Source organism: Oncorhynchus kisutch, linkage group LG1, assembly GCF_002021735.2.
Source record: "Oncorhynchus kisutch isolate 150728-3 linkage group LG1, Okis_V2, whole genome shotgun sequence".
In the NCBI taxonomy this organism is placed as follows: Eukaryota; Metazoa; Chordata; class Actinopteri; order Salmoniformes; family Salmonidae; genus Oncorhynchus; species Oncorhynchus kisutch.
This window is the reverse complement of record NC_034174.2, coordinates 41,573,300-41,589,732: the sequence shown is the minus strand read 5'-3', so window position 1 is coordinate 41,589,732 and position 16,433 is coordinate 41,573,300. Positions and strand designations below refer to the sequence as shown.

At 40.7% G+C, this 16,433-nt stretch overlaps 1 protein-coding gene across 1 annotated transcript; it reads right to left on the bottom strand.

Annotated features, from left to right (window-relative positions):
• Positions 1-68: 68 nt before the first annotated feature.
• Positions 69-15,245, bottom strand: LOC109893788 (myosin heavy chain, fast skeletal muscle-like). Its single transcript, XM_020486998.2, has 38 exons — positions 15,192-15,245; positions 13,822-14,034; positions 13,560-13,703; positions 13,314-13,470; positions 13,184-13,211; positions 12,941-13,061; positions 11,352-11,444; positions 11,204-11,267; positions 11,012-11,110; positions 8,986-9,089; positions 8,616-8,754; positions 8,182-8,450; positions 7,925-8,095; positions 7,530-7,842; positions 7,324-7,394; positions 7,035-7,122; positions 6,815-6,932; positions 6,567-6,690; positions 5,949-6,085; positions 5,582-5,837; positions 5,223-5,465; positions 4,962-5,138; positions 4,697-4,842; positions 4,508-4,598; positions 4,013-4,402; positions 3,811-3,937; positions 3,603-3,721; positions 3,299-3,495; positions 3,023-3,206; positions 2,765-2,930; positions 2,244-2,368; positions 1,823-2,131; positions 1,411-1,740; positions 1,135-1,305; positions 912-1,016; positions 735-830; positions 379-513; positions 69-260 (listed from the first exon to the last, which is right to left on the bottom strand). Exons 2-38 carry the CDS (start codon positions 14,020-14,022, stop codon positions 240-242), a joined length of 5,829 nt encoding a protein of 1,942 aa, XP_020342587.1. The 5' UTR covers positions 14,023-14,034; positions 15,192-15,245; the 3' UTR covers positions 69-239.
• Between the last annotated feature and the right edge of the window lie 1,188 nt (positions 15,246-16,433).

The window sequence follows — 16,433 nt, the reverse complement described above, 5'->3', positions numbered from 1 at the left end:
AGTCAAGGGATCTGAATACTTTCCGAATGCACTGTATGACTTGTAACTGAGAACGAAACACACAGGAGGGATGATAACAAGCAATTTTTATTGACTGCTGCCTGCAGTGTTCACACCCAATGTGCCATTGTTCACACATAGGGTAGGCCTACTAGTTACAGTATGTAAACATTTCACAAGAAATTCATATTGTATGGTTGCTTGTGAATGTCTCGTTTCCTCCATTCCTCCAAAGCTGATCACTCCATTGTATCCTTGGACTAAAAGAAACATTTAGGGAACAATAATTAGAAATTAATCACATTAATCTCATTTCTAATCTCAGCCATATTTGTTGAATGGCAACAAAATGACCTATTAATAAACGGTTGATCGTACCTTGCCGCCAATTTCACGGCTCTTGGCTCTCATCTTGCTGACCTGTGACTCAGCGATGTCGGCACGCTCTTGAGCTTCCTCTAGCTCATGCTGCACCTTCCTGTACCTGGACAGGTGAGTGTTGGACTGCTCCTCCTGTAAGACAAACCAACTGGTCAAATGTAACATATATACTGTAAGCCTTATTATAAGACATTATAAAGTCTCAAACCTGCTTACAAGTTAAGTTATGGAGCGTTATATCTGCAGGCCATAGGTAAAGTGAAGTAAATGTTATCAAAGTAAATCTAGAATTCATAGTTGAAACTATGCCGTTTAATGGTATTTCTATGATAATAAGAATTCAATTTACTTACAGCCTCCTCAGACTGTCTCTTGTAGGCTTTCACTTTCAGCTGCAGCTTGTCCACCAGATCCTGGAGCCTGTTCGCATTCTTCTTATCCTCCTCAGTCTGTATAAATTAAAGGACGATTATGGCTTCGGGGTCAAGATTACTCTTTATAGAGTACTTCTCATCAGATGTTGAAAGTACCTGGTAGCTGAGCTCCTTGACTCTCCTCTCATATTTGCGAACACCTTTAATAGCATCAGCTGAACGTCTCTGTTCAGCATCAACTTCATTCTCCAATTCACGGACCTTGAATGAAATCCTTTGATTATAACCAAGTTATTACAGTGTATTTACTTTGTCATTGGTGGAGTCATTAGTAGTCAGTGTGAATGTTTTCATTAATGATGATGTAGTTAGAGTTTACCCTAGCCTCCAGTTTCTGGAGTTGCTTCTTTCCACCCTTCATGGCCAGATTCTCAGCCTCATCCAGACGGTGCTGAAGGTCCTTCACTGTGACCTCCAGGTTCTTCTTCATCCTCTCCAGGTGAGAGCTGGTGTCCTGCTCCTTCTTCAGCTCCTCAGCCATCATGGCAGCCTGCCACCATGGCATTTCATGTAGAAATGGATAGGGATGTTACTTATCGGCAAGTACATTCTGCTGTAAGAGTTTAGATTTAAATTATATGCTATAAGGACTCACATCAGTAATAGCCTTCTTGGCCTTCTCGTCTGCATTTCTTGCTTCCTGGACAGTGTCTTCCATTTCACCTTGGATCTGAGTAAGGTCAACTTCCAGCTTCTTCTTGGTGTTTATAAGGCTGGTATTCTGAGAATGCAGCAGTCCAACACGCTCACTGGCATCAACCAGCTCCTGTTCGGCCACTTTGCGGCCTCTCTCTGTCTGCTCCAGGGCAGCCCTCAGTTCTTCAATCTCAGCCAGCATCAAGTTATTCCTACGCTCCACTATGGCTACTTGCTCCTTCATATCATCTGAGGCGCGGACAGCATCATCAAGGTGCAATTGGGCATCCTGAGGTCAAAGGAAGAAAACTCAATGATATCATATTTGTTTCACAGCCTTCCCGAGTCAAGTAGATGTTTAAAATCCATACCTTGAGTGCTCCCTGGACGTTCCTCAGCTGTTTTTGGCTTTCAGCAGCCTGGCGGTTGGCATGGCTCAACTGAATCTCCATCTCATTGAGGTCTCCCTCCATCTTCTTTTTGATTCTCAGGGCATCATTCCTGCTCCTGATCTCAGTGTCCAGAGTGCTCTGCATGGAGTCCATCATCCTCTGGCTGTTCCTCTTGATCTGCTCTGTCTCCTCATCCTTCTCTGCCAGCTTCCTGTCAACTTCACTTTTAACCTGAGTTAGCTCTAGCTGAACATGGAGAATCTTGGATTCCTCATGCTCCAGCGTAGCCTTAAAATGTATCAAAATCGCAATTAAGTTATAGATGAGTAATAGACAACAGAATATATTGTACCTACTTCCCCTTTTTAAAATGGGCATTTTATCTGTATTCTCTTTTTACCTCTGCTTCCTCCAGGGCCGTCTGAAATTCGGACTTCTCAAGCTCCACTGTCTTCTTTCCCTTCTCCAGCTCATGGATGGTCTTTCCAGACTCACCAATATGTTCAGTCAGGTCAGCGATTTCCTCTTCGAGAAACATGGAAATAGTGGTTATTACACAAGATGGTCAATTAGATTGCTTAAAGACTATTTACTCTAATTGGAATATTTGAAGAAAGTGTTAAACTGCATGTATTGTTTTATTGCATGTAGACATTAAAGTGTTTCCAGATTTCTATGAAACTTGACCTATAATTAATTACAACATGAGTGAAATAGATTTCCTTTCAATTTGTTTTAATTAAGTATGTTAAATGACAGCTTATCTGTGTTAGAATGATGTGGGCGTACCCCAATAACAGAATGGTGTGGGCATATACCGGTCATTAAACATATTAATGTGAGTAGACCGCTGATTGGCCAGCTTATGGGATGTTCACTGGACAGTTACTTTAAGTTTGATTCAGAATGTTTGGAACATACGTTGCAGGTTCTTGTTCTCCCTCTTCATTGTCTCCAGGTGGTCCAAACATTCTTCATAGGAGTTCTTCATCTTGAACAGCTCGGTGCTGAGAGAGCGGGCCTCTTTCAGAGACCCCTCTAGCTCTGCCTGGCCCTCCTCATACTTCTGCTTCCACTCTGCCAGAACCTGGAAGTGTCATTAACAGGTTCATGAATAAAATAGTAACTGAATAGGTGGATTGCATTCATTTTTCCTTGCCATCTTGTCTTTCATGGTACCTTGTCAAAGTTTCTCTGCTTCTTGTCAAGTTGGGCAGCTGAAGCATTAGCTCGCTCCACATCAATCATGAGATCCTCCACTTCACCCAGGAGTCTCTGCTTGGTCTTCTCCAGAGAAGCACACTTGGAGTTTGTTGCCTCAATTGTCTCTTGTGCGTCTTGCAGACGCTGTGCAAGCTTTTTCCTGTAAAGGTATAGAAACATGTTTTTTTTTCTCTGATGTTTGCCATTGTAGGTATTTTGGTCATTATGAACATGTTCAATGTCTTTAATTACTTGGCATCCTCAAGCTCCTCAGTGCGCTGAATGGCATCGGTCTCATATTTGGTTCTCCACTGAGCCACCTCGCCGTTGGCTTTGGACAATCCACGCTGCAGCTCAGCCTTGGCCTCCTGCTCCTCTTCATACTGCTCCCTGAGCAGGTCACAGTCATGGCGGGCTGATTGAACAGAATGGGCCAAGGCATTCTTGGACTTTCAGTTGATTTGTAGAGAAAGAAACATTTCTTTAGAATTTGTTCAAAACGATTTGTACACATTCTATGTATTTCTTTGCAAACCTATTAGGTGATTTATCCTACTTTCACTTCTTCCTCGATGTGCCTCTTGAGTTCCTCAACCTGCTGTGTGAAAGCTTGCTTGCCCCTGGTCAACTGGGAAACCAGAGCTTGTTTTTCCTCCAGCTGACGCCCGTATTCACCTGATTGAAGATACAATGTAGGAAATATGTTTCTAGCAGATATATTGATGATGTTTGTTTGGGTAAGTAGTGTTTCTTTGCACACTAACCATTCTCTGTCAGCAGTCTTGCCCTTAGCACACCTATGTCATTCAATTGGCGCACATGTTCATCGTTCTTGGATTTGAGCTCACTCATTTGATCCTCAAGAGAGCGGCACATTTTCTCATAGTTTCCCTGAAACAAGTACAGTTTTAGAGTTATTTGATCATGACTTGTTTTTTGACTTCAATATAAACCTGTTGTTTTTACCTTTGATTTGGAAACAGACTCCAGGTTGCTGGAGAGGTCATCAATCTCCATTTTGAATTCACTCTTCTCCTTCTCCAGCTTCTGCTTGACACGCTGGAGGTTGTCTATTTGTTCTCCCAGTTCTGCCACAGTGTCGGCCTGCTTCCTACGGAGTGCAGCAGCGGTGGCCTCATGCTGCAGGGTGGACTCTTCAAGATCACGACGCAGCTTCTGGAACTCAGCCTCACGTTTCTTGCTCATCTCAATCTGGACAGATGTTGCACCTCCAGCTTCTTCAAGCCTCTCACTGATCTCCTCAAGTTCCCTGGAGAGATCAGACCTCTGCTTCTCAACCTTGGCCCGAGCAGCACGTTCAGCCTCAATCTCCTCCTCCAGCTCCTCAACCCGAGCCTGAAATACATGGTCGTATATATTCAGGCCTTGCAAATCCAACTTGAAAATATGAATTCTTATAGATTTGAATCACTTTAGTTAAGTTCTACATCTTGAATCAACCTGGAGCTCCTTGATCTTCTTCTGGAGCTGAAGACCAAGTGTCTGTTCATCCTCAACCTTGTTAAGAAACTGGCTTAACTCAAAGTCCTTCCTATGTACAGAAAGAACACAAGAACAGGGAATGGAGATGAAGTTGAAGTAATTTTGGTAAAATATACGAGCTTGCTTTATTATTGGTCAGCAACTTACTTCTTAATCTTCTCCTCTGACTGCTGCCTGTCATTTTCCAGATCCATTACGGATTCCTGGGACAGTTTCAGATCTCCTTCAAGCTTCCTTTTGGCTCTCTCAAGGTCCATGCGGACTTTCTTCTCTTGCTCCAGAGATCCTTCCAGCTGTTTTAACAGAGAGCAGGCATTATTGTACTGTGGTTCCACCTACATGTGTATACGGATAATGTACTACTAGTTATAACCTCTTTTTACTCCCTCAATTCAGTTAGTTTTTTGCTCACATCATCCACTTGCTGTTCAAGCTTGGTCTTGGCTTTGGTCAGAGTGTTGACTTTGTCTTCCTCTGCCTGGAGATCATCAAGGACTTGCTGATGCGCCTCTTGGAGGGCTTTCTTCTCCTTGGTCAACTTGGCAATGGTTTCATCTTGGGAGGCCATCTCCTCCACTAGGTTTTTAACCTAAGTAGAATCATGTAATGCTTCATTAACATGGTTGCCTGTATCTATAGAGATGCACAAAGGTTGTATTGAAAAATAGATAACCTTGTTTTCGGTGGCATGTTTCTCCTTCTCTACTTTGGCCAAGGTGAGCTCCAAGTCATCAATGTCTTTCTTTAGCTCAGAGCACTCGTCCTCCAGTTTCCTTTTCTTGGCAGTCACCTCAGCATTGAGCTCCTCCTCATCCTCCAGCCTTTCAGTTGTCTCTTTGAGTTTGGCTTCAAGCTGGATCTTACTCTTAATGAGTCCCTCACACCTTTCCTCGGCATCATTGAGGCTCTCACCTTCCTAAAGTTGTGATTATATGATATTTTATTATTTGTTCCACAATTATACTCTCAAATATAAACAAGGGTTGATGCGCATTGTACTAATCCACTCCTTCAGTTACAGATGCTACTTACAGATGCTACTTGTAACGCCAAGGCATTTCTTTCATTCAGTATAGCAACCATCTTCTCTTCAAGCTCTTTCTTCTTGGACAATGCCTTTGTCAGATCCTCCTTTGTTTTTTCAAAGGTCTCCTTCATTTGGGCCATCTCCTTCTCAGTTTCAGCACTCTTTAGAAGAGGCTTGATCTTGAAGTACAGCTTCATCCATGGCCAGGTTTTGACGTTCATGAAGGAGCGGATGTTGTATTGGATGGCGAAAGTAGATTCTCTGTCAAAATCCAAACAAATAAAAAAATTGTTGGATCAAGTCAATTATAAACGCAACAACTGTGTAAACCAATGAGGATGGATAGACATTTCTTTCCAGCAAAGCCTTTACCTCCTCTCGATCATCTTCATATACTCCCTCCTCATGAGGAAACCTCTGCACAGGGCCTGAGTCATGGTCACCAGAGAAGCCAGTTTCTCATCTCGCATCTCTTCCAGAGTACCCAACAGACCAGCTTTGAAGAACACCTGCAATTTAGTGTTTATTAGAAAAGTATTCTAAACTCAGCGGTTCAAAGAGCATTTTAACACCTTTTAAAGGAGTAATTTCAGAAACCCAGAACTAAAATATTATGTAACTGCGTCACATGCTCGATTAGGTTCTGGGGGAAGATGTATATGAGAAAAGATACTAATGAGAGAAACAGTCTCCACCTCACTAAATGGAAACTCTAAGCCAAAGCCCCCCCCCCCTCCCCCCATTAAGAAAACGTTCCACTTGAAATCATTGCTTCAAATTATTGCTTCAAATCTCTGCCCCCACTTTAAGCACCACCTTCACCCAATCCTGACACGTCCAAATAACCAGTGATGGAAAACTAAAGTACCGGAAGTACCGTTGCTCGTTAGTAGTTGGATGCCACAGTCTTTTGACAGACGTTAACATTACAATACCATTTATGTTATGTAGTCTGTCAACAAGAGATTAGTGAGAGGAATAATGTTTTACCTTGGTGTGCCCAAACTTGTACTGAGTGTGGTCCACATCAATGGACCCCAAGAGCTTCTCTGAAGCCTTCTTGTTGTCCATGAACTGTCCCTCAGGGATGACTTTGGCATTCAATACTTTGTATCTGAAAGAAGAGATAGTTCAACTTCATCGATCAATACCACTCAGTATTCACACAGCGGTGTTGGATGCCACAATATCTGCAACCACTGACGATGGCTGACTTTTCAAGAGTACTGTGTAATTACCTCTGCTTGAAGTCACCATATTGGATTCTGCTGGGGAAGCCCTTTCTGCAGATTCTTATACCTTCCAGTACACCATTACACCTCAGCTGGTGGATGACCAGGAAGTTTTCCATCAGTCCTTGTAGACGAATGTAATGTTTTACTCATTTATTTTCATAAAACTTAAAACAAGGTTCTTCTTCACAGGTTTAAAAACAATTTCCAGATTTTTAGCACTTACCTGGTGTCTTTGATTCATTGGGAATCAAACATCGCACAAAGTGCGGATGAGTGCTCCTCAAGTTGGTCATCAGCTTGCCCAAGTTTTCCTGAAAGTTTAAACATATTTAAACCAACAATAAACATTTCCCTTGCAAACTCCAAACTCAATTGTTGAATCTCAAACATTTTGAACAAAAGCTATTTCAGATCCACGCACACCTTAAACATATTATGATATGAATACAATTATAATATTTCCCCTCTCCCATCATAAAGGAATATCCTCTCAATTTTTGATTAACTCATACCCTGAACAGAGCAGACACTGTCTGGAAGGAGCCACCCTTCTTCTTGGCGCCACCCTTCTTGCTTGCAGCCTCTATTTGTATATTCAAAAGATACATTCCAGCATTACAGGGATGCAAAATGTGTTAGTATTTACTGAATGTGCTAATGCCATAACTAGGCTTTATGTAAATATTTTCAAAAAATCTGTGTGAACAGTGAACACTACCATCGGCTGCTGGAGTTACATAGAGATAAGCCAGCAGTTTGACTGTAGACTTCTGGTAGAGTTGCACAACAGAGTCGTTCAGGGGGTCCTTGTTCTTGTCCAGCCAGCCTGTGATACTGTATTCTACAATACCAGCATAGTGCACAAGGGCAAAGTGGGCTTCCTTCCCTGCCTCCTTTCCTTTGGTAGGCTTTGGCTTTTGGAAGGCGGCAGTTTTGCCAAGATGCTGTTCATTCAGCTTGGTCTTGAAGGTAGTGTCAGAAGCTTTGGGGAACATGCACTCCTCTTCAAGGATGGAGAAGATGCCCATTGGCTGTTGAGAACAGAATAATTTTAATAGAGACCAGGCTTTTTTACAGTAAAATATTGATTTAAGAAATTGTTATTATGCGTACCTTCTCAATAAGCTCAATGCAGGCAGCCAAGTCCATACCAAAGTCAATGAACGCCCATTCAATTCCCTCTTTCTTGTACTCTTCTTGTTCCAGTACGAACATGTGGTGGTTGAAAAACTGTTGCAGTTTCTCATTGGTGAAGTTGATGCAAAGCTGCTCCAAGCTGTTGTACTGAAGAAAATAAAATATTTAGGGTAGTGCATTAAGTCAGGTAGTTAGTGTAAATTGGAAGGAAAAGCGATTTGATTACCACTCACATCAAAGATCTCAAATCCAGCGATGTCCAGCACACCAATGAAGAATTGCCTGGCCTGCTTTGTGTCTAACATCTCATTGATACGGACGACCATCCACAAGAACATTTTCTCATAGACTGATTTACAGAGGGCCATAACCGAGTTGCCAACCTGTGGTACAGTCTGCCCCTTGGTCACCATCTCATTCCCGACCTTCACTCTGGGGTAGCACAGAGCTTTGAGCAAGTCAGCGGAGTTCAGGCCCATAAGGTAGGAGATTTTATCAGCCACTAAGATGGAAGGTAAAATTGTACTCTTTTTTTTTTTATACAAAGATCATACTTTTTTTTTTTACAAAGATCAGATATTTCAATCACCAAGTTGAGTAAATATTGATTTGATTTCATGCATGTAATGTACACCAGTTTGACAACGCCAGAGATTCCTGATTTTACCTTCTGTGCCATCAGGCTCGGCCTGCTCCTCACGCTGCTTCTGCTTGAACTTCATTGCCCCATGATGCATCACAGAACCAGTCAGCTTGAAGATGCCAATCTTCTCATCAGCAGTGAAGCCCAAAATGTCAATGGCCTCCTGTGATTTAAAGTAGAGGTGGGCTATGTTTACACAAAATGGACTTCCTTGAAAAGCAAGTTGATTTCCCTCTTATCCTGGAAGAACACTACACATCACTTCTTTCAAGTACACTTCCAGAAAGAAAGACACGATTCCGTGCAACATCAATCAAAATACTATCAAAATATGATTCATTATGCTAAGAACAAACAATTATGGCATGAAATAACATATGTCAATTTGACTTGCGTCAGTGGCAATGAACTCGTCCACATCACAGATACTCTTGACGGTGATTTCACCCTGACTGAGCATGGGATAGTCGTAGGGGTTGGTGGTGATCAGAAGAGCATCTGGAATATAAACACATGTTTAACAGTGACGTTATTAACCTGTTCAACTCTGACATTCTTTGGTGGTATTTTCTAAATGACACATAATATTGTATACTACCCTCATACAGTACATTTTGTTTTCAAAACTATAAGTCTTAAGAACTGTGGGATTCTGATAAAGGTGTCAGAAACAATGTGACTATTACAGAGCCCAAGATATATTTTGTCCAATGTTGGGGACTAAAAAAAAATTAAAATCTAGGTTTGACATAAAATATATCACCAATTACTGTTCCAAAAGGATATATTTTATATTTAATTTTGATTAAAAAGTCAGATCTTTTACCTAATGTTGTCACTTGAAACATGCTCAAATTTCCATAGGAACACAGACATTTTAAAAACGCGGGGCAAAGTAATCTTTCGTCTCATAGGAATCCTTTTTCGTCTTAGAGGAATGATATACTGTCACGTCCTGACCATATAAAACCTGTATTTTCTATGGTAGAGTAGGTCAGGGTGTGACTAGGGGTTTTTGTTCTAGTTTATATTTTCTATGTGGGGTTCTAGGTTTGATATTCTATGTTGGTGATTTGTATGATTCCCAATTAGAGGTAGCTGGTTACCTTTGTCTCTAATTGGGGATCATAATTAAGTAGCATTTTTCCCACCTGTGGTTTATGGGATATTGTTTATGTTTAGTTGCCTGTTAGCACTGAATTGTCGTCACGGTTAGTTTATTCTTTATTGTTTTGTATTTGTTTAAGTTTCACTTTCTTCATTAAAATATGTGGAACTCTACGTACGCTGCGCCTTGGTCCACTCCTTATAACGATCGTGCCATATACATAATTTATGAGGAGAAAGCTGAAGTGTCTATCTATCCAGTGTGTAAATATACCCCCTGTCTGATTCCCAGTTCGTCCACTAGATGGGAGCAAGAAATCATATGACGTATCCTGGCCACTGTTTGGTTTGGGTAGTGAGTCACAGTGCCAAAATGGCTGAACAGATTTTCAAGCCTGACATCTTACAATGACCCAAGAAATCAGGCCTTTGAAGTGATACTTAAAAAAACAAAACAAGACACAGACAGGTGAGGAAACTTCAAACTTATTTTCCCAATCACTTTTCCTATTATTAATGAGTGAACTAGATCAACGGTCAGTGGTGTAACAAGCATACTCATACTTATGTCATACTCCGGTCATACTTGAGTAAAATAATAGAAAATGACTCAAGTAAAAGTGACCCAGTAAAATACTAATTGAGTAAAAGTCTAAAAGTATTTGGCTTTAAATATACTTAAGTATCAAAAGTATAAATCATCTCAAATTCCTTATCTTAAGCAAATATTTTGACTTTATGGATAGCCAGGGGCACACTCCAACACTCAGACATATTTTACAAGCAACGAATTTGTGTTTTGTGAGTCCGTTTGTCTGCCAGATCAGTGGCAATAGAGATTACCAGGGATGTTCTCTTTATTAGTGCGTGAATTGCACAATTTTCCTGTCCTGCTAAGCATAAAAAATGTAACGAGTACTTTTGGGTGTCATGGAAAATGTATGGAGTAAAATGTACATAATTGTCTTTGGGAATGTCGTGAAGTAAAATTAAAAGTAGTCAAAAATATAAACAGTAAAGTAAAGTACAGATTCCCCAAATAACTACTTAAGTAGTACTTTAAAGTATGTTTTACTTAAGTACTTTACACCACTGTCAAGGGTGCTTGTGGAGGATGCATACAAAGTAATGAGGATGGAGAAGGAAATGTATTGCTTTGCAATGACCATCAGGGTGTACCCTATTAGGGGGTAACCCCCAAACTCATCAGACCCAGTACAGGGACCAGAACAACTTCTCAGAGTTTAACAGGCTTTTATGTAGCCCTATTGGCCTTATGAATCCCATGTCATATTTCTGTATTTGTCTCTCACCCAGCAATTGTGGCTGGTGTCCAGTCATGAGCTGATAGAAGATGTGGTAGCTTCTCTCAGCAGACAGCTGGAATGTCACTCTAGACTTCTCCAGCAGATCTGTAGTTCAAGTATAGCATGGTTAAGAGTGTGTTGTATAACATAACATTTTTTAGATGTAAATAAAAGTATGAAAAAAAAGAAGATACTTACAAGTTTCAATATCGGCTGAAGCCAGCTTTCCGGTAGTTCCAAAATGGATTCTGATGAATTTACCCTGAACCGTTGAGACATTGTAAGTAGTTCTTCAAGTTTTTAACAGGCAGCAAGTAATGTGAAGCGGCATTTTAACATTACTTACAAAGCGTGAGGAGTTGTCATTCCTCACAGTCTTGGCATTACCATAAGCCTCCAGCAGAGGGTTAGCTGCAATGATTTGATCCTCCAGCGAGCCCTAGAGATGACATGATACAGCAAACTTTATAAATGAAGAGTTTCATTCCAAAATGCTATACAATATATACATTTTCAGAAACATTGGTAAATTCGCTTTTATTGTTTAAAGAAATGATTAAAGAGATTGGTGTGTTTTTTCACTATCTAATCATGGCATGGGGTTGTTCAATGATATGTATTTGTGTAAAATCCATCACTTGGATTTTACACAGCGGTCATGTCTGTCATTGAAAAACCCCATGCCATGGCGTCACTACAGACTCGGGTTCGATCCCAGGCTGTGTCACAACTGGCCATGCCGGGGACTCCCGTAGGGCAGCTTCGTCCGGGTTAGGGGAGGGTTTTGGCCAGAGGGGCTTTACTTGGCTCATCACGCTCTAGCGACTCCTTGTGGCGGGCCTGGCGCCTGCAGGATGACTTTGGTCGTCAGTTGAAGGTGTTTCCTCCGACACATTGGTACGGCTGGCTTCCGGGTTAAGCAGGCGGGTGTTAAGAAGCGCGGTTTGGCGGATCATGTTTCGGAGGACGCATGACTCGACCTTCGCCTCGGCGATGAGACAAGATCGTAATTGGGTCGCAATTGGATATCACGAAATTGGGGAGAAAAATACAATAAAATAATAAATAAAAATCTATCACTTGATGGTTTCATTTCATAGAGACAAATACGTTTTTTCTTTGCTAAATGCTCTAAATCCACCTCACTCTTAGAGAAATAAGTAGTACTGCTAGGTTTTACATAGTCAAATGTAACAAATAACTAGACTTTATTTAAGGTGCCACCAACCTCCTGGGCCCTAGACCCTAGAACGCAATTGTGTAGATCTGAGATGCTATAAGCGACATGGTGAAACCTGGCCTATGAGAGCGCAAAATGACGCTATTACCATATGGATTGCTCCTGTCAAAATGACGCTATTACCATATGGATTGCTCCTGTCAAAATGACGCTATTACCATATGGATTGCTCCTGTCAAAATGACGCTATTACCATATGGATTGCTCCTGTCAAAATGACGCTATTACCATATGGATTGCTCCTGTCAAAATGACGCTATTACCATATGGATTGCTCCTATTAAAATGCGTAGGGTTTCGTGATCCATTTTGGATTGAGCCATGGCCTTTGAAACTGATGGGCGTTGTGGAGAGCCGTATCAAGTGTACAAAGCTCCCCACTGGAGCCCGGGGTTTAATCCCTGCATCCACCCTTCCCACTACATCTCCCACCTGCCTGTATCCCACTTTCGTTTCAGATACCAACACTAAATAAAGTGTCAAATGCACTACTTTCAGTTTTATGCATTTGTACTGAAAACAATATAGGCCTAAACAATATTATTTATTTTCTGAATAATACATTTAAAGATAGCAAATTTGGTCATCAGTACCCACACAAAAAAATAACAATAGCATGATGCCTCTGCCTAAAATGAACATACTTTATTCTTGACGTACTGTATTTGCACAGGATATACAATAATGTGTCTCACCTTTATTTTCCCAGAAGCAGCAGCTGCTGCTTGTTCCTTCTTGCCTCCAGCCACTGCGATTGTCGCAAAGTACTGGATGACACGTTTAGTGTTCACAGTCTTTCCTGCACCGGATTCTCCGCTACGGGGAGGAAACACTCAAAATAAACACTTTACACAGTTGTTTTCTGTTCAAAATGACTGAAGACTAAAGACTCAATGAAGTTGATATGTTCATTAGGCTGCATAGACACAGGTGCTTACGTAATGAGGATTGACTGGTTTTCACGATCTGCAAGAGGGAAAAATATCAAAGATTAGCCTATGTTGATGAGACAATAAAGAGGCCTTCTCTGTTTCAGTTCATTTAAATTGCACCAGTAAGTGAGCATACCAGTGAGCATGTGCTGATAGGCATTATCAGAGATGGAGAAGATGTGGGGTGGGGCCTCAATTCTCTTTTTGCCTCTGTAAGCATTCACAACCGACTGGTCGTACACTGGGAGCCACTTGTAGGGGTTCACAGTGACACAGAACAGCCCAGAGTAGGTCTGTAATAGAAGGGAATAATGTTTGTTAACATTTCAACTCTCCATTGATTCATGTCTTGACCGCTAGATTATCTTTCATTTAAACTCACGTAGATCATCCATGCTGCGTAACGCTCTTTGAGGTTATACAACACCGTGGCCTCATTGAGGTGGGTCATCATGGCCATGTCCTCAATTTTATCGTACTTTGGAGGGTTCATGGGGTGGATATCATCCTCTTTTACAGTGATGGTCTGTGCCAAAAAAATACACATAAAAGAGATGAATTATTAATCTAAAATGTTACTTAACTTATATGTACTAATCCATTTTTATTAGAGTGATGAGATGGAGATACATTATATCACTTACTTTGTTACACAGTGTTTTGACAGTGGCTTTGCCACCCTCTCTACTCTGGAGAACCCCTTTGAGGTACATCTCTTTGGGCTCAACCACAAAGAAAGCTGATTTGGCATCAAAGGGAGCGGCCTGGGCCGTGATCCTCTCCCTTTCCGGCTTGCGGAGGTAAATGGCCGCCGCGCCAAAGCACTGCATCTCTGAGTCCCCCATGGTGGCTCTTTACTGTTAGAATGTAATGCATTGTTGTTAACAAAGACTCAGATACCTACAAAATATAAACAATGGAGAAATACGACTTTAGATTTTGACTTATGATAGGTTACGTCAGTTGTACTAAGCTCATGCGGCAGTTATAGGCTATTCACAGAGAATCACTGGGTTGGTGGCACCTTAATTTGGGAGGATGGGCTTGTGGTAATGACTGGAGAGGAATTGTGGAATGGTATCAAATACATCAAAAAGCTGGTTTCCATGTGTTTGATGCCATTCTATTCGCTCCGTTCCGGTCATTATTATGAGCCGTCCTCCCTTCAGCAGCCTCCTGTGGTGGGTACATTAGTTGAAATGATCATTGAACAAGATGTTACAGATGATGCCTTTAAAGAGTTGGAATCTTTCTCATGATTAACGTCTTAAAAAGAGAAGATAACCCCACTGTAAAGTATTGACTTCACTCTGACTAAAGGGAATCATTGAACGGTACTTGAGTGGTGGTTGGACACATTGACAGCATGCAACACTATACACTAAGTTAACCTTAAGGTATGTTGTCACTTCATGACTACTATGGTAACTATTTCAAGGTCAAGGCCATCAGACTGTTAAATAGCCATAATCACTAGCACAGAGAGGCTGCTGCCTATATGCACGGACTTGAAATCATTTGCCACTTTATTAAATGGAACACTAGTCACTTTAATAATGTTTATATCTTGCATTACTCATCTCATATGTATATACTGTATTCTAAACTATTCTACTGTATCTTAGTCTACGCTGCTCTGACATTGCTCGTCCATATTCTTAATTCCATTCCTTTACTTAGATTTGTATATATTGGGTATATGTTGTGAGATTGTTAGATATTACTTGTTAGATATTGCTGCACTGTCGGAACTAGAAGCACAAGCATTTCGCTACACCCGCAATAACATCTGCTAAACATGTGTATATGACCAATAAAATGTGATTTGGTTTGAACTGCAGATACACAAACTGAAGGTAACTGAAGGTACACAAAACAATTATTAAATTGTAATGACAGGACCTTAGCCAAATTAGTAACTAATAATTAACATTCTTGGTACTGTATATGTGATAACACAAAAATGTAACATTTTATAACTACATGTAATGCTTGCAAAGTCAAATGTTTTTACCTTGTTAGACACCAACAGTGCAGGTAGGTCTGGCAGCCGTTGAACAGAATACCTAAAAAGACGAAACATTTGTTTAGTATTTTACAGCTTCCTCTACATTTTAAAATGTATAATATTAAATCAGATAATGCAATATAGAGAGACTCTAATAATTAAGATATTAAGATTATAATCAAATAAACAATCAGAACGTTTCATTTAAATGCTACGTTTCATTGTTATCTATGAGTGAAGCAAGACTAAACTGAGGAAGCATCTGTGCTGGAGCATGACTTACCTTAGCTGGGTCCCTGTCTGTCCTGATAGGAGTGGTGTCGCTTCTTATATAGAGGGACGAGTGCTCTCAGGAGATTACTACTTGATCTCATTGGCCATGTATTTTGGCTTTGTTTGGCAGTAACCTCTAGACTGCTAGTTGACGTGTGACTGCTTCATGAAATATCCCATGATTCATCTCACATATAACCATGGGCGTCAGTGGCTGTCATTGTTTTCAATGATTTATTTAATTGGTGTTGACATTAAATATTGTAGCATATACAGTATATATATAAATCTTATTTGAGATGTTGTTACAAGATATGTAAATATGTGCTTTGTGGTGTGCAGTAAAAACATTGACTCAATCTATGATGAAATCTCTGCAAAATCTCAAATGAGGTGTGAAAGGTTTTTTGTCAAGCATTTTTAACACTCGAGCTTTGTTTCAAGTAGTGCACAGAACATACTCGACTCAAGGTTAGGTCAATCTATGGTTCTTACTCTTTTCTTTTTAAACGTTCACTGGCACATCAGAATATCCTCATTTAGCCGTGACATCTTGAAATGTCATTGGTATACGGTTGCAGTAGCCTTGCAAGTCCTAAATTGTTATAAAGAAATACAATGGGTAATGCCAATGAGCTTGAAGTAAAGTAAGGTGGAGGGTTCCAAGAGATTATTGTTCCACACAACAGGGCCAACAGCTGTGGTCATACCAGCTCATCACATGAAGGAGGATGAGACAACCTCCCAATACGAACCCTTCTTAAGTCATTGAGTGTTTAATCTCGTTGCGTTTCTGCTCCCTCGAGATTTAAAGGTTTTCCCTTTGCGAGTAAAGTCACATTGCACATTACGTGTTTGTTTTATTTTTGTAGGTGTTAAATCTTCTACCAAAGAGTGTTACTTTGAGACGGGGCCAGTTGTTTTTCCACTTGGCACACACTGGTTGAATCAACGTTGTTTCCACGTCATTTCAAT